The sequence below is a fragment of the Electrophorus electricus genome, chromosome 10 (genome assembly GCF_013358815.1).
Source record: "Electrophorus electricus isolate fEleEle1 chromosome 10, fEleEle1.pri, whole genome shotgun sequence".
In the NCBI taxonomy this organism is placed as follows: domain Eukaryota; kingdom Metazoa; phylum Chordata; class Actinopteri; order Gymnotiformes; family Gymnotidae; genus Electrophorus; species Electrophorus electricus.
In genome coordinates this window covers 16185177-16206850 of record NC_049544.1, presented here as the reverse complement: position 1 = coordinate 16206850, position 21674 = coordinate 16185177, and the positions used below count along the sequence as shown (strand labels likewise).

At 38.3% G+C, this 21674-nt stretch overlaps 1 protein-coding gene across 7 annotated transcripts in view; it reads right to left on the bottom strand.

The window, feature by feature from the left end:
• The window catches only part of LOC113574752 (piezo-type mechanosensitive ion channel component 2), an 81109-nt gene that overhangs the window by 33460 nt on the left and 25975 nt on the right, over positions 1–21674 (bottom strand). For all 7 annotated transcript variants that reach the window (XM_027005889.2, XM_027005894.2, XM_027005892.2 and 4 more), the window contains exons 5-8: positions 18688–18730; positions 10646–10805; positions 3702–4002; positions 3283–3496 (exon numbers count right to left, since the gene is read on the bottom strand). In XM_027005889.2, the coding sequence (XP_026861690.2) occupies positions 3283–3496; positions 3702–4002; positions 10646–10805; positions 18688–18730 (718 nt within the window). The remainder of the gene's footprint in view (positions 1–3282; positions 3497–3701; positions 4003–10645; positions 10806–18687; positions 18731–21674) is intronic.

Here is a 21674-nt window from a genome sequence, read left to right as displayed (position 1 = left end):
AACATAGAAAAATTATAAGAAGCAGACTGAGCACTGATACCAGAGCAGCTAAAGAGAACAATATCACATGCAAGCTCTCCATTTCCTCTTCAGTCTCTTAAAATGACCTGGATTATGGTCACGGTGTCACTTTTGGCTTGTGTGTATAAATAAAAATGATCATAGTAAAGAATATAATTTGCACATAGGGAAAATAGGAAGGAAAGGGGGTTGCAATGTCAGGATGTACTCCTCATGTACCAACATGTAGTTTTTGTAGTCAGTCTGCGGCTTGCTACATATTCAGAGAAGCAAAGCTCAGTAGAATGAAATGGAAGCTAAACAGCTGAACATCCGTATTATCCAAATATACACCCTCCAAACCATTCTGCATTTGAAGAATAATGAAGCTTGGATGCAGAAATGATAATAGCTCTTATTACTCTGGGGTCTGAACAGAGCTGGCATGAATTCATACAGTCCCAGAAGTAAAAGCTCCAGTTTGAATCACTACTTTGTTTCCAGGTTGAAAGCCTTTTTTAATGTTGAGTAAAACAAAAACAGTAATTACTATCCCATTTCTGGGAGAGATTTGTTTTGTGCACTATTCTACCACAAAGACTTTGCTAGCTACATAGAAGAGATTTGTTGTTCTATTTGGTTAAACTGAAATGCAAACATGCTCTGGGGCAGAGCAAGGATGTAATCAAAACTGTGACCCTGCCAGAAATAATACTATTAAATATGGAATTGATTTTAATGCTTTTTTCTAATTGCCAAAGAGAAGTTTTGTTTTAGCTTCACAGACATTGCCTACCAAAGTCAATGCTTTGCTATTAGATGTGGGTCTACAGGAATTAGGACTGTTGTCTGGTTTTGACCAAGAGAGAAACCACTAAATCCTGTAAAAAAATACCCCAGCCCCATGTGATCACCTAATAGGCTTTCATTAAGCATATTCTTCACTCATGATACAAGTTCTTGCTTTCTTTGCACATGACACTCCTGTACTTGTCCACCACTTATTGTATTTCTTGAAGATAGCAGGTTTCCTCTGTATGTATGCAGACATTTTGGTCAGTCTCTTTGACATTCTTTGCACAAATTTTAGGAATTTGTTTAAAACCTTATTCTGCAGCAAAGGCTCAATGTGAAGTATCCATCTTTTATGGAAGCTTTGAATGTGCATGAAGTTTCAGCCATTGCCATCAGAGAAAAAGAAGAGAATGGTGATCACTGTAGCACATTAAAGTTTCTCCCAGACACAATTTATCAATTTGTAATCATGTCTAACAGCTCTTAAATCAACATACTAAAAAGACTTTAAGCAAAGAGATGATTTTGGATGCATACTTCTCAAGCTCCTAGGGACAGCTGGTGTATAGCATTTGTCCTTTACAGGTTTAGGAGGGACATTTGCAGAGCGCTTAACAAGACACAACAGTTGCACAATTAGTCCTGTATCCGCCACTAATGGGCCTCACAAAGCTCTTGCTGTAGGCATTGAGTAATATTATACTGCACAGACCTCGGCTGCCGTCTACTCAGGCACAGAGCATCTCCACAGTAAGAGACCTTGATTGAGGCCTAATTTAGAACAACTGCATGTACTTCACATAGGGCTTTAAATATTTGTTTCTCCACCCCCCCTCCCTTGTCTTACCCTTTCTCTCTCTCTTGTTTTTTTTCTCTCTCTCTCTATCCCCAGTCAGTTATTCATGTAGAATTCCCTGAAACCAGCTGTGTAATTTCAACCGAAGCCAATAGGCATCCTGCAGTAACGAGAACCACCTGGATCTTTGCAGTCTGCCGCTCCCTCTTCCTCTCCTCGAAGTCAGAGAATCAGAGTGGGCTAAGGGGGTTTTTGACATTCTGGTTAATGATGTAAACATTTTTAACTAAGAAACAGGATGGTACATTATCTGATACTGATGCCATATGACAGATTATACTGAATGTTTAGGCTGAAACTTTGGCTGTTATGAACAATGCATGATACAACTACACTGGTTATGAAACATCTAACGTCTAATCTCAGCACATATACACTTTGGACTGTGCAAATATCTGTTCTGTGTGTAGTGTATCTGAGCAGGACAAAACAGCTTTAAGATACGGGCTATGCAGAATATAAAAATTGTTGATATTTAAGGTGATAATACTCAAATGAGATTAGAAACGATCTGATAGAATGAGATAATCTTTTTCTCCTTAGACTACAAGATGAAGGTCAGATACACATGACACTTGAAAAAGTCCCAGTCAGGTGCCTCTCCAAGTATAGGAACGCACACATCCGCAGGAGCAACACCAGCCTACTCTGATTTCATAAATGGCCTAAAGACACCACAAAAACACATAGTGATGAACTGACTACAACAAACCAAAGAGGTGCTTAATGGAAAACTGACAGATACAAGCATTATTGTATCATCGTATATTATCGTAGATTTTTAATAGTTCCAGTGAAAATCTCATATTTTAAGTTACTATTGTATAATTTGTATCCATTTTTTCCTCTACAGATTCTCAGCATGGTTTTAGTCCTACACCTCTCAGGTCTGAGCGGCTTTAGCCAGGCTAAAGAATTAGACCGATGAAATCTAGCATGTCCGTGTCCTGTGCAGATGTCAGAGACATTGTTGCCTGCTTGTTCAGATGCTTTATATTGCCTTTAAGCACAGCTGATCATTTCAAAATGCTTTGATGAGGAAGTCGGCTGCTGCCCTGTAACCTGGTCAGCAATCTCAATCATGCCACATACACACAGATACAGTATGATTGAGGCTGGCACCAACCACATACTTGTGCTGCCAAGTGTGATTCCATCACAGCCTTTCAGAAGCTTTTCATGATTGTTTTTTTTTGGTTTCATGTTTCAGTTTTGTATAGTGCTATAACTTTATTGGTCATAGTATGGGGATATAAGAGAAGCACAAAAGTAGCTCAGGATGTAACTGTTAGTATGTGGCTGAGATGCCTTTCACATGAAAAAAAGTGCATGATATAAATCATACCATCAACCCGACTCGAAGCTTGCCACGCCTGAAACCTTTTATGTGTTTTATTATGCTATTCCTGCAAAGTTCTGCTTCCTAAAATGAAAGAGGGACATTTAGTAATTCAAAACCTAAACCATTTTGAAAAGGTTTTGCCATATATGATGTTCCTAATGTACAACAGAAGGCTTTTAATTGAGCCAAAATTACAGCCATCATCAGACCAGAACACATGCTAGGTACATGTAACTGTTACTGCCTCTACATATAACAGCGCAGGCATGCAGTGGTGGTGTTCTCTGACCTGGCATAGCTGTTTCCAGGGGGAACGGCTTCCTGGAAGAACTGGAACTGGTAGAGGTAGAGCATAATTAGGTGTCCCGCGCTGAAGATGGCCATCAGCACACACAGGCAGCTGAAGAGTAGCAGATCAAACGCGCGGCAGAATGACCACCAGGTACACAGGCCCAGGAAGGTGAAGAAGTACACCGTGGAGGTGAGGGAGGGTAGCATTATACCTGCACCGTGACATGGCACAGAAACAGTGTAGCCCTCGTTAGAACTGGGTTCATTCACGAACATACAGCCGATTATATTAAAGAACATTACCCCTCACAGAGCAATACCTGCCATATAAACAGGACATTTAGACAAAAGTACACACATATTAATACTGTATCTATAGAATATGGCTAGCAGTCTCTCTGTGTAAATACAATGTACCTGTAAGGCCCAGTAATATGGTTACGACTACTTTTCCTGCACTCGTAATCAGATCGCCAATGATTTCTTTGAGTTTGGACGCCACTTCTGCCATCTGTCGCAGCATTTTCATCCTGGTGCTCTCTTCCTCTTCCTCCTCTTCCAGCACCTCTGTCTCTTCCTGCTCCACTTCTTCTTCCTCATCCGCTAATTCACAGTTTTCGTTGTTAGGCCCCAAGTCTTCCTCGAAGAGCAGGTCAGGTTCCAGTTCTGGCTTCTTGTTTTTCTCTTCATCCTCATCATCCTCTTCATCCTCCTGCTCCTGTAGAGATGGGAAAGAACATAGTTGAATCATGTTAGCCTTTAGAGTACTATTCCCAATTAATCGCTCTCATATTATTTCAAAATGTTATGATCCATTTATGGAACAGTTACAATCTAAATAATATGTAGGCAAACAATATATATACGCTACATATATTAGACAAACAGGAAATCAATATGAAGTGTTAGTGAATTACATGACACAGCTATTTCAAGAGTCTAGTATTGCTCTCATTATGTTACTCTCACAAGGATTTAAAATTGTAAACCACAAAAAAACAGTAAGTGTTTTTAAGAGAAATTGAATGCATAAAATTACAAATGAACTGTGGTTTATGATTTGCAACATATCATCATATACCTTAAATAGGAACTGATATGGCCTAATTTTAGATCATTTACAGAACTGCTTTATGTCAGCAGTGGTTTCATTTTAAAAATGCTGTAGACAGTGATATATGTTACTTCAAAGACCCCCACTATAAAGTTTGGTTTGGGCAAATGGTGGATGTTTGTTTATTCAATTAAATCTTAAATTAAATCATAAATTAAATCTTATTTGTCTACAAAGATTTCATAGACTGTCAAAAAACATCAACATAACAATTCAATAAGGTGAGATTTACTTTAAACATAGCATAAACATTTCACATAAAATGTATTATAAACATGAATTATGAAAACATGGATTATCTGAAACATGAATGAATTATGAGACACAAGAAATCACACTGTTTGAAGACTGATAATATCTCTAGCAAATGAAAAAAAATTATGGTTTCACCGAACTGAAAAAATTCCATTACACAGCAACAAAGCTGGGAAGGAGGAAAGTCCCCATTACCTGATCAATCTAATCTAAATTTAATCTAATCTAATGTTAATCTAATCTCCCTGAGTGGTGTTAGCAGTGCCAAAGTGACTCCACTACTGACCCATAAAGAAGAGATGATAAATAAAAAGAGAGCATTGTCTTGGTACGGCCCCTTCTCCAAGATGTCTCCGTGTGTGTGTTCGTTCGTTCGTTCATATGGCCACGCCCTCCCCGTGTATCATACCTACTCCTTGATTTGTGTTGTGTCGTGAGTGTATATAAGTCTCTTGTTTAGTCGTAGATGATGTCAGTGATTAACCTTGCATTAGCTTGTGTGCTACGTTGTCTGTTGTGTCGTGTCAATAAACATCACTTTGTCACACTTGGCTTGTTCCTGTGTAGTGCCTAGCCTCCAATGTTACAGGCATAAATCAAGAAAAACTTAAATCGCATTATCAGAGTTCTATGGCTACAAAACACACCACATTTTCCCTAGAACACATACGTGAGTTCCAGAATGGTGAATGATTCCTGGGAAAAAAAACACACAAGCATGTTCAATCAATATCAACACATACATTAATTCAGGAAAGGGGTCTATGTCTTATGTCACATAATGCTGCCCAAATCCACCAAACATAAACAGTTATTAAACATAACAGTTTACAGAAAGCAAACAGTTATTCAAACTTCATTTGAATTTCATTATTAGTGAAGGATTTAAGGATGTAAAGGTGCTAACATCTGACCACATGAAGATCTCAGTCTGAAAGTTATTTCAATTCCTCAAAATGCCTTTCTTAGGTAGATCATTTTGACATGTGTAAAAGGTCTGTTTGATCAAAATCAGGCTTCTTTTAGGTGAATCACTAAATAGTCACTGAAAAAAGAAAAGAAAAATGGCTAAAATTCTAGGTGGCCCTCTTGCTTTCAAACACAGAGTGAATATGCCCACACTGAAATAATGCTGGCATTGGAGAGCTTAGTCAGTGGTTTATGTGCAGAAGCCTGGAGATCTGAGGCAAAAGTCTCCAGAATGTTTTCCTCCAATGCATTTATCATACCGCTGCAGTGAATAAGAGCTCTGTGCAGCTCCAGTAAAGAGTTATCTGGGACTAAACGTTACACAAACAAATCTCTCTTGCATGGCTCAGTTCAAGGAAAGGAAATAATCCCTTGGCGATCTGTTTACTCTCAGACCAGCAAGCATCCTAACTGATTGAATGAGTTGTGTCTGGTTTGTTTGTGTTTGCAGATCTTGCATGTGGGATGAATAGTGGGAACAGCTGTGATATTTGTCAGGGCGAAAGAGGAAGAGAACAGCTAGACATGTTTCTAGAACCTGATTTTCTCTCATTTTCAGATGTTCAGAGTTACTCTCATCAGCTGTGTGTCTTGCATAAACCAATACTTCAAACAGAACTGATCCATCCATTGGCTTTTGTATGCAAGTAATATATTTGAATAGTTTTCTATAACATCCAAAAATATTTGCCCAAAAAGAGAGGAAAAATAATACCAAAGAACCATTTTAGAAGGTGTTGTCATTGATAGGCTGAACACTTACAAGCATACCAGACAGGCGAGTGTTTAAACAGACTACTTCACATCAAAAACCACATTAATAGTACAGCCTAAGCAAAATATTAAAACTATTTACATACTTGCATACTTGGGGGGAAAAAAATATTTAAATATTTAATTAAGTTTGAATAGTGTGTGCTGTCCATGGTGCTGAATACATGTGAAAGTTAAAATAATCAAAAACATTGATAAAGTTAGTGGTGGGAGAGAGGAATCTTTATTTCTCTGTCTCTCTCACTATGTGTGTGTGCATCTCTGTATCATACACCCATAGCTACAGAGAGATACAAATAGACACATATACATCACCCCAGGGCATATGGTAGAATTTGGTTTGAATTATCTACGTCATAAGTGATAAAATTCTTGGCTGGGGGTGTATGTTCTATCTCATTACCACTCTTAAACTGCACAGTCAGACAAAACAATTCCCTGAAAACGAGAGCAAGATAAAAACACTTAGATAAAGAGACTAAGAAAAGGAGGAGAAGGATATGGTCTAGCCAGGAAAAGTCTACTTCAGGATAAGGTGGTTCTTGTCAAATAGTGCATGCATATATATCTCTGTGAGTTCTTGACTAGGTGTGTCATATTGTAATCAATGGTAATGTTGAATCAGCATGGATATATATTGCATGTTTAACAGGGTGAAAATATGAGTTTAAAGGAAAGAAAGTGAGAAAATTTAAAGCAAAAGAAGAACAAAGGAGAACAAAAACAATGTGAGCAAGCAAGCAAGAGAGAGAGAGAGAGAGAGAAAGAAAGAGAAAACTATGCAGGGGATATGGTAACTTTAGCACCATTACTGCCACTGAAAATATCATCAGCTAATGTGTTCCAGATGTGCCTCCCCACTCCCTGACACTCACACAGCATCATCCCCCCCCCCCACACACACACACACACATCCATTCTACATTATTCACTTTAGTGTTGGGGTGCAAAATCATTAACGGCAGTGAAATATAGGGAGGTTTTAGCAAGTGTGGCCACACTGCACACAGCTTACTGTGGCAACGCAATATTGTACTATAATTAATGTAGCATGTACCAAAATTCCCTCAAGTTTATACAAGGCTCAGCTCAGTGGCAGGATGGCTTGATAATGCACTGAGACACAAACTCAGCATTATTCTGGGATACTTCATTCTCCTTCCTGACACTCAGTGGATGTATATCTTGAACCCTGATGAAGACTTTCACATTCATACAATGATAAACACATTCATAAAGTGATCAGTGGTGCAAAGTAATGAATGTACACTTTTAAGTGTCAACCTTTATTTCTACTCTGATACATTTCCAAAGACAAAAAAGGGGCACCCCAGTACACGTTAACTAATGACTGCAATTTTGCTTCAAAAGTTCATTTAAGCAGTTATTTCATAAGTTGTACAAATATGTTTCTCATGGACAAATATTTCAGGCTAATTTATGAAATCCACATTGTTTGCAAGTAATGTTGCCAGTTTAGACATTTGTAAGCACTATGTCTGAATGGGTCAGTTTGAATGAATCCAGACAGATTTATGCAGTGAAAAACTACTTGTTGAAGCATAAATTAAACTCCTGGTCTCTTTGTTGCTGTAATTAATATGTAGTTCTGTTTAATAAATCTGTATAGGATATCCCCCTTGTGGATAAATAAAGTAATTTATCTATCTATCTTATACATGGGACATGAGTCTACTAAACTGCTTTAAACCTGTGTTTTTAGTGCTGCTTGCCACTATTTTTTAAAACTTATTTTTACAATTTTCTCCCAGTGTTAATCCTTGCAGATTTCCAGCCATGATCCATATCTCATCAGTGTAAACATGAATAAAATGAATAAAAACAGTTCTTCATTTCATGAGCAAAGATACTTGAGCAAGGATTGGAATGTTTCTGTGTGCCAAAAATAATCACACCATTCAGCATAAACAGTATCCAGTTTACACATTTCTGCTATTCTTGAAGGGCCTGTTTGATACAGGACTATGAAAGAGACTGAGCACAAAGAGCAGCACCATGAACCAGAGGTTGTATTTCTTGACAGATATTAAGCCAAAGAACGATGTTAAGCATGTTTATAGATATTAGGTCGGGGTTATTGGACAAGGACTTCCTCCTTCTTACAAACAGTCCATTAGTTTATAGGCTCCACCTGTCAGAGTGCTCCAGCCCAATTCCCCATACATCAGTCCTCATGTCAAACAAGCAATTTACCTGGATAATACTGGCTCTGATTTCAAAATAAGACACAGTGGGGGGGGGGAACCATAAAAAATAAACAGATTGTTTGCCAGGATGAGGGCAAAATTAGGCCAGGATCCTGCCGCCAGGGCAAACAGGAGCACGGCTGGCAGAGTTTAGCAAACCAAGGCCAGGCAAAAAGGCAGACCCGGGCACAGGGGTGGGAGAATTTTTTCAGTTCATGCAACAAAAAAAAGAAGAAGAAAAAAAGGCTATTTTGGAATGATCATGCAAGCCCTTCCCAACTGGATGGGAAGGTGAATGTTCTAGGAAGGGGAGACCCTGTAAATAGAGCACAATACAGTGATCAACGCTAGTATTTGTTAAACCTACCTAAGTCAGGTATGGGAAGGATGCCATTAGCTAAGAGGAGAAATGGCCAGAGTGGCTAATGTGTTTCTAATAACAATACTGCCAATAGTCTAATGTGGGAATGGGCATGTTTTTATTGGGGTCCATTTAACACACGATATGTATTTCTTAGGAAACCTAGACTCTTCTTCAAGTGTGCTAGGGGAACAGAACATAGTTTTAATAGTAGGGGAGAAAAAAATCCTTCTCCCCTTTCAAAGCAAGATGGATGCAATACAAGTGTATGTTTTTTCTGGTAAGTTTTTTCATATGTTTCCTGAGCTGGTATGATGTTTACCTCCTCATCCTTCTTTTGGCTGAAATGTTATGAGCATTTTTATATGTGCTATGTAATAGAAGAGGTGGAGGCAACGGGTGTAGATTTATTATGGTTGGAACTGGAGGACCTCAAATTTAAAGTGAGGGTCAAGTTCAAAACCTGCACTTAGCTGAAATCAACGTTCCTGAAATATTTTTATACTTACTGGATCACCTTTTTGTACATGTTATATTAAAAGAGGATTTCATCTGTGCAGTTATTGCCAAATAGTATGAAAGTAAATGATGCTCTTTAAATTGTAATGTTGACAGTTTCAAGTGGATATTCTGAACTCTGCATTTCAGTACAATAACTGATTGCCCCATTTGCACAGGTCATTGACAGTAAGCAACTGGCTTTGGGAGCTATTGCTCCTACATCCACTGCAGTGCATTTTTATTGGGTTCAGGCAGTTATTTGGATAAATCTCTCAAAATGTTTATCTTTGAACATAAATTACCATTACAAACATAGGTAAAAGTCCCAAATGAAGAGATCCAATTATCTCCTTGTGGTAAATGATTTCTGAGTACATGCTTATTAAAAAAGCTTATTAAAACTCAGTACTATAAGAACAACTTGCCATTCTGTCAGTGAGAAGCTGAATTCTGACAGTAATTCGGGTCTCAGAGGCTTGGCTTTTACAGCACTTTGCTCCTGCAGCCGTCCCGTGTTCGAGCTTATGCACAGGGTTTGCCAGATGACCAATACACAGCCCCCCATGGTGAAAAAAGAGCTCTGTGGGTATACATGAGCTGACCAAGTGTACTGACAGCTCTCATCATTCAGGACAGCTTTCAGGCCACAACATGCTGCACAGTAGTACATCCGAACTATTGCGGCAGGAAAAGGAGCAGCACTGGTTGAAATCACGAGCAGTGAACATGGCTCTGCTTGGTATTTGTCCAGACAGTAATGACTTCACCTTATTATCCTCTTCAGAGCCATGGCTCATAATTTACACAGAGGCGGCCTTTCTGTCTGCCAGGTAGGGATCTACCTCCTGCAGTAAAAGATGGAGGAAGAGCCTTGAGCTGCAGCCTCCAAAAGAGGATTATTCAAAACAATTTGTTTATGTTGAAGAGTATCTTTGAAATGAGAGACACAGCTCTGCTTTTCTGTAATTTTTGATCTGCGTGCTATCACAAGATCTGATGAGATCTTTCTGGAATAGTAAGGTCCAAAAATCCATTCAACCAAAAAGTGTCATAAATAGCATAGAATTCAACATGACGATTAAAAAAAAAAAACTTTTATGAAAACCTCAAAAAACCCTACATTTTTTTTTTAGAGATTTTCTGCAAAGCACATTAAAGCTGTAAAAGTGTGTGAGCTCACCTGGCAGTCGGGGTTGAAGTCAGCATTGTGCTGCGAGGTGTCCTTCGCTGCAGGTTTCTCCAGACTGCGACACAGGAGCCACATGACCAGCCCTGCGATGAACATGCCGATGTCTGGGATGAACACCCGGATGCCATTACCCGCATCGGCCCCACGCACACTGTAAGGGAACAGACACATCAAGGCCTTTGCTCAAATTATGTGTGCATAGTGTTGCGAGTACTGAGGCTCAGTATCACCTTACATATTCAGTGGTATCAAAGCTTCTTTTGCAGCCCTGTTTTCACAGGTCTTATAGAGCCATTTGGCTGCATGTCACGTTTTTGTTTAGGTCTACAGTTTTAGTTATTAGGTACTGTAAGACACTACATATAAACCACATGTACCACTGTATATAACCATAAATGGTTCTGAACACTGCATCATCTCTTTAATTACCAAAAATAAACTATATACATAAACTACATTATTGAAATGTTTAGTTTAACTAAATTTTTTTCTTATTTTTTTTTCATTACAAAGTAAATCAACAAGAATCGGTGTAAACCATTGTGTAATGTCATTAATGTACTGAGACTTAAAGGAAAACACTGATGTAATATACTAAAAGATAAGTATCAGTACTAAATACATAATCCACTCATGTTTCTAAAGCTTTTTAGACAGCTCACTGATTCCAAGGACCATATAATACATAATATGTAAAAACACAGTAAGTATAAAAGGCAAATTTGAATTTCGTAGTTCCACTCATGCCAAACAATGTCAGATAAAATGATATTTAGTCTAAGAATAAGCTGCAGTACCTCTTAAATGCACCCAAACACAGAAATGTCCTGAGCCACAATAAAGCCTGTGATTTCCAATGTCCTTGGATAAAGTACAATCCTGTCTGGTTCTCATTTCTGTGCTCCAGCGAGCTGCAGCCTTTTGTATTTTGCCCTGCTCAGGTCCCCTGACTTGCAAGCAACTTTAATTAAACCAATCCATTCAAACCCCACGCCAGTTTCTTTTTAAATAACCACACATTTCCCTGCTAAAAACTGAAAGTCCACTGGTTTCACACTTACCAGGTACTTTAAGACACCCTTTAGCTGCAATGGCTCTCATTTTCAGATCTATAAAGGGTTTACATACTGAAGGTTAAGTTACTTGGCTGTAGAGTTGAGAGTGAAGGGTCTTTTTTTAAAACTGGCGTGCATTGCAGAGCTGATGGTAGCTGAGAGCCCCATAAACCTCAGCACTGTTCATCAGTCTCAGTAGAGTCTTACAGAGGGATGAACAGGCTGGAACAACAAACAGGTTCATCTCAGAACAGCATGGGAAAATGGGCAGAGTCATTGCTAGGTCATGCACATGAACAAACTTTCTATTAATTGCTAGATTTTATGCTTAAAAACTGCTTTCAAAAATTCAGCCTAAAAGCAGATGCTTGGCAAATCAGTGCAAACATGCCAAAATGAAGAAGAGAATCCTATTTTTTTGACCTGAGGAAAGAGAAGAAACAAAATAACAGCCAGCCAAGGCCTGTTTTACCAAAAAGTAAATCTTTTTTTTTTCCTTGTTTCTCTTGGGTTGCATACAACACTAAACAAATGTTTGGATACACAGGAGATTTTCTCCACATGCATTCATGCTTTCAAAGAGAAGCATCAATGGCTAGTGCCATTAACCTGCTCTACGTTTGCTTCATAAAATTTAATAAGCAGCAGACTACTAGATCATGCACATAAAGAATGTGAGTGTTGTGATTGGTTCATCCAGTGCAAGCTCGTTCTAAAAACGCCTCCCTGTATCTAAACAGTATTTGTTAAAACCGCCTTTCATCTCAGCATGCTACTAGAGAGAAAAGCATGAGTCGGCAAAATAGTCTCCACAGATGGCAGTGATCAGGGTAGAAGACTAGGTAACAAGGTAACTTTGTCCTGCAAAGAAAATTAAAGGGACCAAAGTTCACAAAAGTAAAGGCAACAATTTAAAATGGGACCGAGAATAATGTTGGCTTGACGTGGAATTGGTGTTTCGGTTCACTTTTTAGAAGCTGCCGAAGGGTTATATTTAAAGGCTGGAGTCTTGCTTGTGCAGGGCTTGAGTTTCTTTTTGATGACTGTGAGTGGATACTGCTGCATGAGAAGGGGGGGGAGACAAAGGCTGGCAACACACCAGGTACATCAGCAGGGAATAATGAACAGCCTGCTGAATCTACACTACATCATATGGGCCCATGAGCCACCGACACTACTTCCACCTCCCAGCATGCACAGAAGGGCTCCAGCAGTCAAACAGCAGAGAAACAGAGAAATGCACAGCTGCTTTCAGCATGGCCAAGTTGAAACTGTTCAAACAAACTCAAGTATGAGATCCATTAAGATACAAAGTAAAAAGCTGTAATCATTTCCAGCACATTCCTGCAATCAGCTTAACACAGTTGTGTTAATATTGCTGGTTTATGTGCTTGTACATCCAACTAAATGCTAAAAGTGTTAAACAATTAGTTACAGCATACAAGAAGAAAGGCTTTTAACTTATTTATGATTGTACATACCTTACAGTAGCAAATATTTTTTACAGATTTCATACAATGAGAAATCAAATGGAACTAAAAGTTGTTCTAAATGTTTTGGGGGGAAAAAAACCTTTTTGTTCTTATATAACCGAAAATCTAAAATATTTGTGTGTTTTACATCTAAATTAAATGGCAAAATAGATTTATTTTTGGTTTAGGACATCTGTTCCCACTCAATAAACCAAACAAAATTTAAGTGAGGTGTATGCTAGACTGTCCCTATTTTGTGAAGGGCTTGTGTTTGTGTGTGCATTTCCACTACGGAAGAGATTATTTTCTGATTATTGTGTAATAAAACATTTCATGAAGGTATGTCTGCACACATTCTGAGGCATGCCAAATCTCAGGATGTGCTCTTCCAAAAGCCAGAGGAGACTTAAAAATGACTGGAAACTCAGAGAAAATGTGAGCACCGTGACAGGTCATCATACTGAGGGAGCATTTATTGTGTAGCACAGAATTCTTAACTAAATTCATTTCAAAAGTCCAGCTGGCCTTCTGGCCGCCATATAATCCAATCTTATCTCTCTTAGAGATCTGGCATCATCATCACTACACTTCTGAGAAGATTCAGCAGCACACTTTAATATCTTTTGGAAGCTTGTAAATTTTAACTATGACATTTTCTCAAATAGTATTGGTGAGACACCATTGATTATATTCTAACTATTGATTTCAGCTTTCCTAAATTCTTTTAGCATAATGCATTTCACTTAGTCTTCCTCATACAGGTTCCTCTCAACTTATGGGTCAAGCAGCAAATTAGATAAGGCTAAATATTTTTCAAAATATTCCTTAAAAAAAAGAATTTCTCCTGAAGCCCAATCACAAAAAAATAATGTGTTTGTTTTCACAGCACCCAAGTGTAAATAGTTAGCATTTCTCTGAGATCAGCTAAACTTTGTTCATATAGTGCCAAAAGACAGGGCGTTTCTCTCAAAGCATTCATTCTGTGGAGCCCACCATGCCAGCTCGCTAAAGCTGGTGCCAGGCTGGTAGCCACATGGTGACAGAGGTTCCCCTCTTCAGCTTCTCTCTGCCAAGGCCTACAGTGGCCTCTCCCAGTCTCTTCTGTTGATGTTCTCAGGGTATTCAGTTAACACTTAACCTTTATGAGTGGCCTATGATCCTTTGAGGTTGAGGGCCAAAGAGTCTATGGGTCAATCAGGGGTCAAGGCCTAAGAGGATTCAATAATTAAGGTGCATGAATCATGGATGCAAGACACACAACACACAACAGCTGCTGAGGACAAATATCTCTGATGTCTTCAAATACACTATGGAAAGTTCTATTATTTAATATCCAGTAGTTTGGGAAGAAAAGTGATTCTAAATATTGCTGAAAATATTGCTTCTTTGTAGCTCAGTCTGTTGATGATTTACTGTGAATTTCTTTCCTTTGACTTTGATATTGAGCCTAATTTGACTTCTGTTTTTATGTCAGATCTCTTTACTGTAACTGATTCCAGTGTAATATGGATCAACATAATTACTTCTGGATAAATGGTGTCACCACCTAGAGTGAATAGTCACTGAGTGGGCTTGCTCCTTTGCCTACCCATCTGTCTGAAACCTGACCGCTTTCTTAGATGTGGAAACACCACTAACAGACTGAGAGATTCATAGACTGAGAAACATTCAGCAATTGTTACCTTATGGATATAAGGGCACCAGTTGTTCCACTGTTAGCAGAGTGACATGCATAATCATAACAATAGCTGTTCCCCGACCAGGGTAACTCTCCAGAGGGAAATATCTGCACATAATTGCCCTTCCAGCTCTGCCGATTGTTTCCAGTGAGCCTTAGGTATGTGGTGGGTGTAAGCTAGCTTTCTGAAAGAATATGTAGTATTTTTGCCTTTAGGCAAATTTTTATTTATTTATTTATTTTTGCTTCTATACTGTTATAGACCTAGACTTCCAAAATTTAAGCCTGGACTTATGTCTCCAGCTTTTCATTATTTTGTTTGTTTTAACTACTAAATTATTCTTCTTAGATTTCATGAAGATATTTGGAGTATTTTTATATATGCAGCTCAGTCACAGCACGATGTGCAAAGATTGAAATTACTCATTATATTTCAAATCAAACATTTCAAGCAAAGACAGCAGATCATTAAAGCTACCTCTCATATATAGTATACTGTTCATAACACTGTAAGCCTGTCTATTTCTGGGTTCATTTCGACACAGGCTTGGCTTCAGTATAGCTGAAATTTATCCTGCTAACTCGTGAATCCTGTTTCCTGGTGTACTTTGGTCTGTTTATCCCATCTCCATCCTAACAAAATGGAGGCCTGGCTGGCTATTAGTCTGAGCCCTTTAGCCATGGTGTTTGTAGAGTGAGTCAGAAAGGCAGAACAACACCACCATGTCGCACAGCAGGATGTCTCAGCACCCTGACAGCTCAAAACACACCCCATTTCTCTTGGTTTCAGCTCTATGGTGCTCACACATTTTCTTCTGGCTTTGTGGAACACCCAAGCATACATATTTATGAGTTTCTGAGGGCCCAAAGGGAAAAAAATGTACAAATAAGCTCAAGTGATAAATAAGTTGTGACGATAATGCAATACTCATTACTTAGTTCATGTATGTAAAAAACAAAGAAACAAAAAAAAAAACACTAGAAATTTGTTTGACAGGCCTGAACAGGTTATAGTCTTACATTCTGACATGCATGTTTTTAGCCAGCCTCTTTCCTTTGCCCTAGTTAATATGGTAATATAGCTAGTAAGCATGGATTTCAGAATGCATACCATTCCTTTCGATTCTCTTCATTACTTGTCACTAATGAGATTACTGCTGTTATTTGTACAGCAAACAAAAATGGATCAGAAAGCAGAGATCCGCAACGGCCAGTGCAGCTTCAGGCTGTGTTCTGTCCAAGGGAAAAATGCCGCTCCAAGACTCGGAGCTCAGATAGCTCTGGGCAAGAGAGTGTCTGCTCATTTCCCTTTTTTTTTTTTTAAAGACCTTTGTTGCTGGTTCAAGAAAACATGCCTAAGCCAGATTTAAATTAAAAAACACCAGAATTATTTTGACAGCATTCAAAGTGTCAATTATTGTTTCACTGACTTCATAATTAATAAGCTACCATTAGGAAGCATTGCCAGAAAGGGAGTTTTAAATCTTTAAAATTTTTTAGGTGTCTGATGAATTTATATATTTATATATTTTTACAAACTTTACACGTGTAAACCCTTGTTAAACTTAGCAATATATGACTTGTGAACCATTAAGGTAAATTTGTTGTCACAGTTGCCTGAAAGCCTGCCTGAAGCTATTGCTCAAATACTCTAAAATTGAAGGCAGTTGATAATATTCGTACCGCGTTTAGCAGGCTTCAGTGTAAGACAAGAAAAGCTGATATAATTAAAGCCACATTCAGCCATGGCACAGACAAACTATTTCACCAAAGTCTGCTTCATCTCAGAATGTCCCACCATCAGATACAGTCTTATCTTAATGTGAAAGGAAACTTGGACTAACTTTGCTATTCTCACTCAACAAATCTGGTTTTCAGTGCAATTTCAGTGATAAGACTCATTCACATATGCCTGCAGCCTGTACAATTTACAGTTGTTTATCAGTTGTTTAAAAGAACAAAACAAATAAACAAACAAAAAAAACCCCTAAGCTTTGCATTCTAAGGAACCCAGAGGACTGTTAGAACAATCAGCTGCCTAGTAAGGCCAAGTAGAGATACATGATTACAAATAGAGATACACTGATTTTCCTCTTTGGCAACACTTTATTTAAATGTAAGAGGAAAAATATATTTTCCAAAACAAACAAACAAACAAACAAGCAGACCAATAAGATCCCTTACTGACTTGTTTTACAGATCACTGCCTGCACCTCATCTAATGCCAGCCTCAGATAGCTAAGAGAAACAGAAGAAAATGACATGTTTATTTCCTTATAGCCAAAGGACCTGTGGCCATACTCCCGTGGGTTTTCTTTGACAGAAAGCTAAATTACAGTTGTGTGTCAGAAATTCTCTGTAGTGCAAAATGGCATGTCTACCATATCTAGCTGCTGCTAAATAATGCACAGTAACCCAGATTCCCCATACAGGCTTTTGGAGATCCTTCTTTTTATATTTACAGGCAAAAAGCTTGAGGTGTTGCTTAGCTGGAACCCAAGTTGATAAATGTCAACAACGTCTGGGTTTAGCATTGTCAATCACACTGTAAATGATAGGACACCAACAGCTAGAAAAAGCTACTAAAGCAAACAGCAGACTACAGACTACATGGCAAATGTTTGACAGCATACCTGAAAACGTATTATTTTTGATAGCCTCTTTTGAAATGTTGTCTCTGTCTGATGATGCCACCCACTATGTCCTAATGACACTTGTATCTGCAAGTGATGTTTGTAGATGGAGTTTAGAGGCTTTACTTTAATTTCACAAAATAAAGGAGCCTATGTCTTTGTTAAATGATGATTAGTGTTGTGGTAATGTGTTTGTCTTCATTTTCTAATTGAACTTTGCTTAACTTTACAGCAGCAGGCTCATCTAATTATCACTCTCCTCAGGCTAATAACATTAGGTGTGAGAACATTACAGATGTCACATTTGTTTCTGTGAATAGGCAATCTCATAATGTGTGCTCATATTAAAATGCATACAGTAAATAAGTTGTCTCAGTGCATTTTCATTAGGACATCATACCTGTGTCTGAACTGGCTCCAGCTGTCTATGTACCCTGTCACATCATCCTGACACAATCCTGCTCACATCACTTGATTCCTCATTGATAGATCGTGGCTCACCCAACTATCCTCAGCTAGGAGAGCCAAATATCATTTTTTTGTTCCCATGGAACACTGAGGCTTTTATTTCCTGAACAAATGTATTACCAGTAATAAAACATATTAACTGATAAGGGCTCCTAGCCATTATTATTGTTTAAATCGTATATAAATACTAAATGAATCTGAAAAGCTTAACTTGTGACATTGCCACAAGGCAACAACAACCCAGACCCTCCACACAAAAAAAGACCCCACCCACACATAATTTTTTTTAAATTTGTTTTTGATTTTAATAATCAGATCCATTTTTTTCCCAAGAAAACTGAATATTTTTTTATTATAGATTATGCTGCCAAAAAGGGTGAAATAGGGAGTAATATTTACATACCATGACAGTCCTTAGGGGAAGAAAAAAAATTATCTGAAGGGTATGGACTCATTCAGAAGCAACTTGTTGTGACTGATATTTTGAATACTAAGAGGGCTATTTTATTTGAATAACTGTGCATAGTTACAATTTCAGTGAACTTGGAAAACATAGGCAACATGTTTTTTATATTGTAAAAAATCTAAAAATATTGCACAGATGTTAATGAAAAGCATCTTTATGACGACAAATTAGACAAAAACCACATCAAACCACAATAAATTCTCTGCTGTCATTCCCATGTAAACTGTATCCAACTGAATATCTAATCTGGAGGCATCCTACCTTTCAAACCCCAGCTGTCTTAGCGATTTCTCCCATGATGAACCTAGAGAAAGAACAGCAAATTAATAAATAAAGATTAAAGAATTCTTGAATATTTTAAAGAAGTGTAGCATACTGAATATAAAAACTATTCCAACAATCTCCAACACATTACATTTAGGCAAATACTTGCCGTCAATTTTATATATTTCATTCGGTAATATACACTTGCAGTAATTTAATAAAAAGGACAGTCACTGAAACCAGCTTGCAGTACACCCTGTGTGCACCCTGAGAATTAGGCTTTTGCATGCTCCATCAGAACCTGGAAGTGACTTACAGGAAGGCCTATAAGACAAACACACTGGACCTAGTGTGTTCACATGCTGCAGACACCTCATTTACAGCATTCCACTGACAGAAAGTACGTGTTGTAAAGTACACCACACACTTAGGCAACCAGGGCAGATCCTATGACTCACAGACAAGCAGTCAACTCACAGGACGCCATGTATAAAGCCGGTGCACGGTCCTCCTTTCCCCAGGGCTTCATCACCACCCTTTGGATCAAATGGGATTGAGAGCATAAAAGTAAGGTCTCGCCAGCCTACTAAAGCTCAGTGTGAATGGGTACCCATGGATGTGTGCTTACACAGACACTTCCAGGTATTATGAGCTGCCACAGAAGGCCTGTCCATAGCTGGTTTTAACTTTATGCCATACAGAACCAAGAAGCAGACAACACCAGTCAGCTCTTTAACACTTAAGTTAATGACTAATGTGTGAGGGACATCTAAGATAATTAGCAGTGCAATCAGGTAGTAATATGCCTGGCTACGAATCCGTGAGCAACTTTACACTTTACATTTTACAGGAAAATGATACCAAGATACTACATAGTGTATCTACTACACGCTGAACTCACTGTTTAACAGTTTAACCCTTAGTAATTTGATGGGGGGAAACTAAATGGTCTTCATAGTAGACAACATTGTTTACATAACATATGGCATTATGCAGACAGGTATAAAACATGCATATGTTTATGTGCAGTGTATTGGTTTGGCATTAAACCTGCACAGTTCAACGTCAATGCATGCATAAGCAAAATGTGCATTCACTGGGATGAACTGGACTTATGATATTGCAATATTGACTCAGATGGACACCTGTGACATAGCAAAGCAAGCTTACCAATAAGCTGATGCTGGTCAATTGGCATGAGAGCTTTAAACGCACCCTTAAAGACTCTATTATATATTGTTCTTAACAACATGTATAAAGTGCATATATGTTCTCTAGGGTTCATCAATGGTTTCCCTTTGCTAAGTTCAGCCTGAGTCAGAGCATATGCAGTTCCTCTCTCACACCCTCTGTGTCTTTTCTCTTAGAGTTACATTGTGCAGTGTCTCAGAGCAACATTAAAACTGTAAGCAGACCTGAAACTAAACCACAGGGTGCCTTGATTTTGGACTCAATCCCTCTTCATTAATGCAAACATTTGAGTCAAGATTTACTCAAGGACATGGGAAAATATCAGTGTAATGTCCAGCCAGTGTTTTCCTGTTGGTACTGCATGTACTTTTGGGTCAGTCTGCCTGGCACGGCAGGGTTTCAGTTTCCGCAGGAGCAGCGGAGGGGCCTCAGCTCCAGTTTAGCTCTGTGTGCTTGTGGCTCATGACAGTTGTAAGGTCAACATCACAATAATCCTTTCCAATAAAATACTAAATTATTTCAGGAATGAAATATCCATGTGTTTTAGTGAAAATGCATTATCCTGGAAAGTGGATTTAGGAAACTATGCAGTGAAAGCTAATCAGAGCTGAATGAGAAAAACATCTAATATTTACTGGCAAAAGAAAGCTTTTGACGTAATTAAATTATGGCTTTCAACAACTAACACAAGACTCTTAAGGTTTCTCTAAATGCATTAATATAAATGGGTCAATTAAGCTCTATTTATCTATTGTGGTGTGTTCCCAGTATGCAATGTTTAGTGCCTGCCAAAGCGATCAGGAAGGACAATCGGTGAACCTGTGACAGGGTTATAGGCACCCAAGGCTCACTGATGCGTATGGGGAGCAAAGGCTAGCCCATCTGGCTTGCCAATTCCACACAAGAGCTACTGTAGCACATATTGCTCAAAAGGTTCATGCTGGCTATCACAGACAGGTGTCAGAATACACAGTGCATGACATATGCATAGCCACAGACCGGTCAGAGTGACCACGCTGATCCCTGTCCACATATGGGCACATGAGCATCAGAACTAGATCATGGAGGAATGGATATTTCATATACTGCAAGGCCAAGAACCATCCCACAGATATTCTCTAAGGCTGTCAGAATTTGTGTTAACTTTGAACTGCGTCATCTTTGACTCCAAATACTACTCACAAATAAGAGGAGTTAGTATGGGTACTAAATTGGAACCATCCTATGCTAATCTCTTTGTTGGATTCATTGAGAAACATTTTTTGAACAATATACTGGACCTACTGTACCCCTACAATCTATGAGATACAATGACAACATTTTTGGTATCACTACAAGCACATTAGAAGAGTGCCAACTGTTCATTCTTCAAGTTCCACCCAGCTCTTGAATATACATATAATCTGCTAAAACAGCAAGAATTCCATTGGTGCTGACATATCATCCTACATATAAAACAGTAACGCTAGCTAATATTAGACACTTAAGAATAATCCAGGATGATGCAGAGACTGCGTCCCTTTTTAAGGATTCGCCATTAATCTAAAGATGAGACCAAAATATCAAAGACATGCCTGTCAAGAGTGAGATAAATGAGCATTCAGATAATAACTGCTCCAGATGTGCTACATGTCAATTTATAAACACAGCTTTACACTGGAGAAATAAATAAATAAATATATATATATATATATATATATATATATATATATATATATATATATATATATATATATATATATAGAGTACTGCATCCTTCATTCTCTTTGTTGGTAACACAGGAGGCCACACTT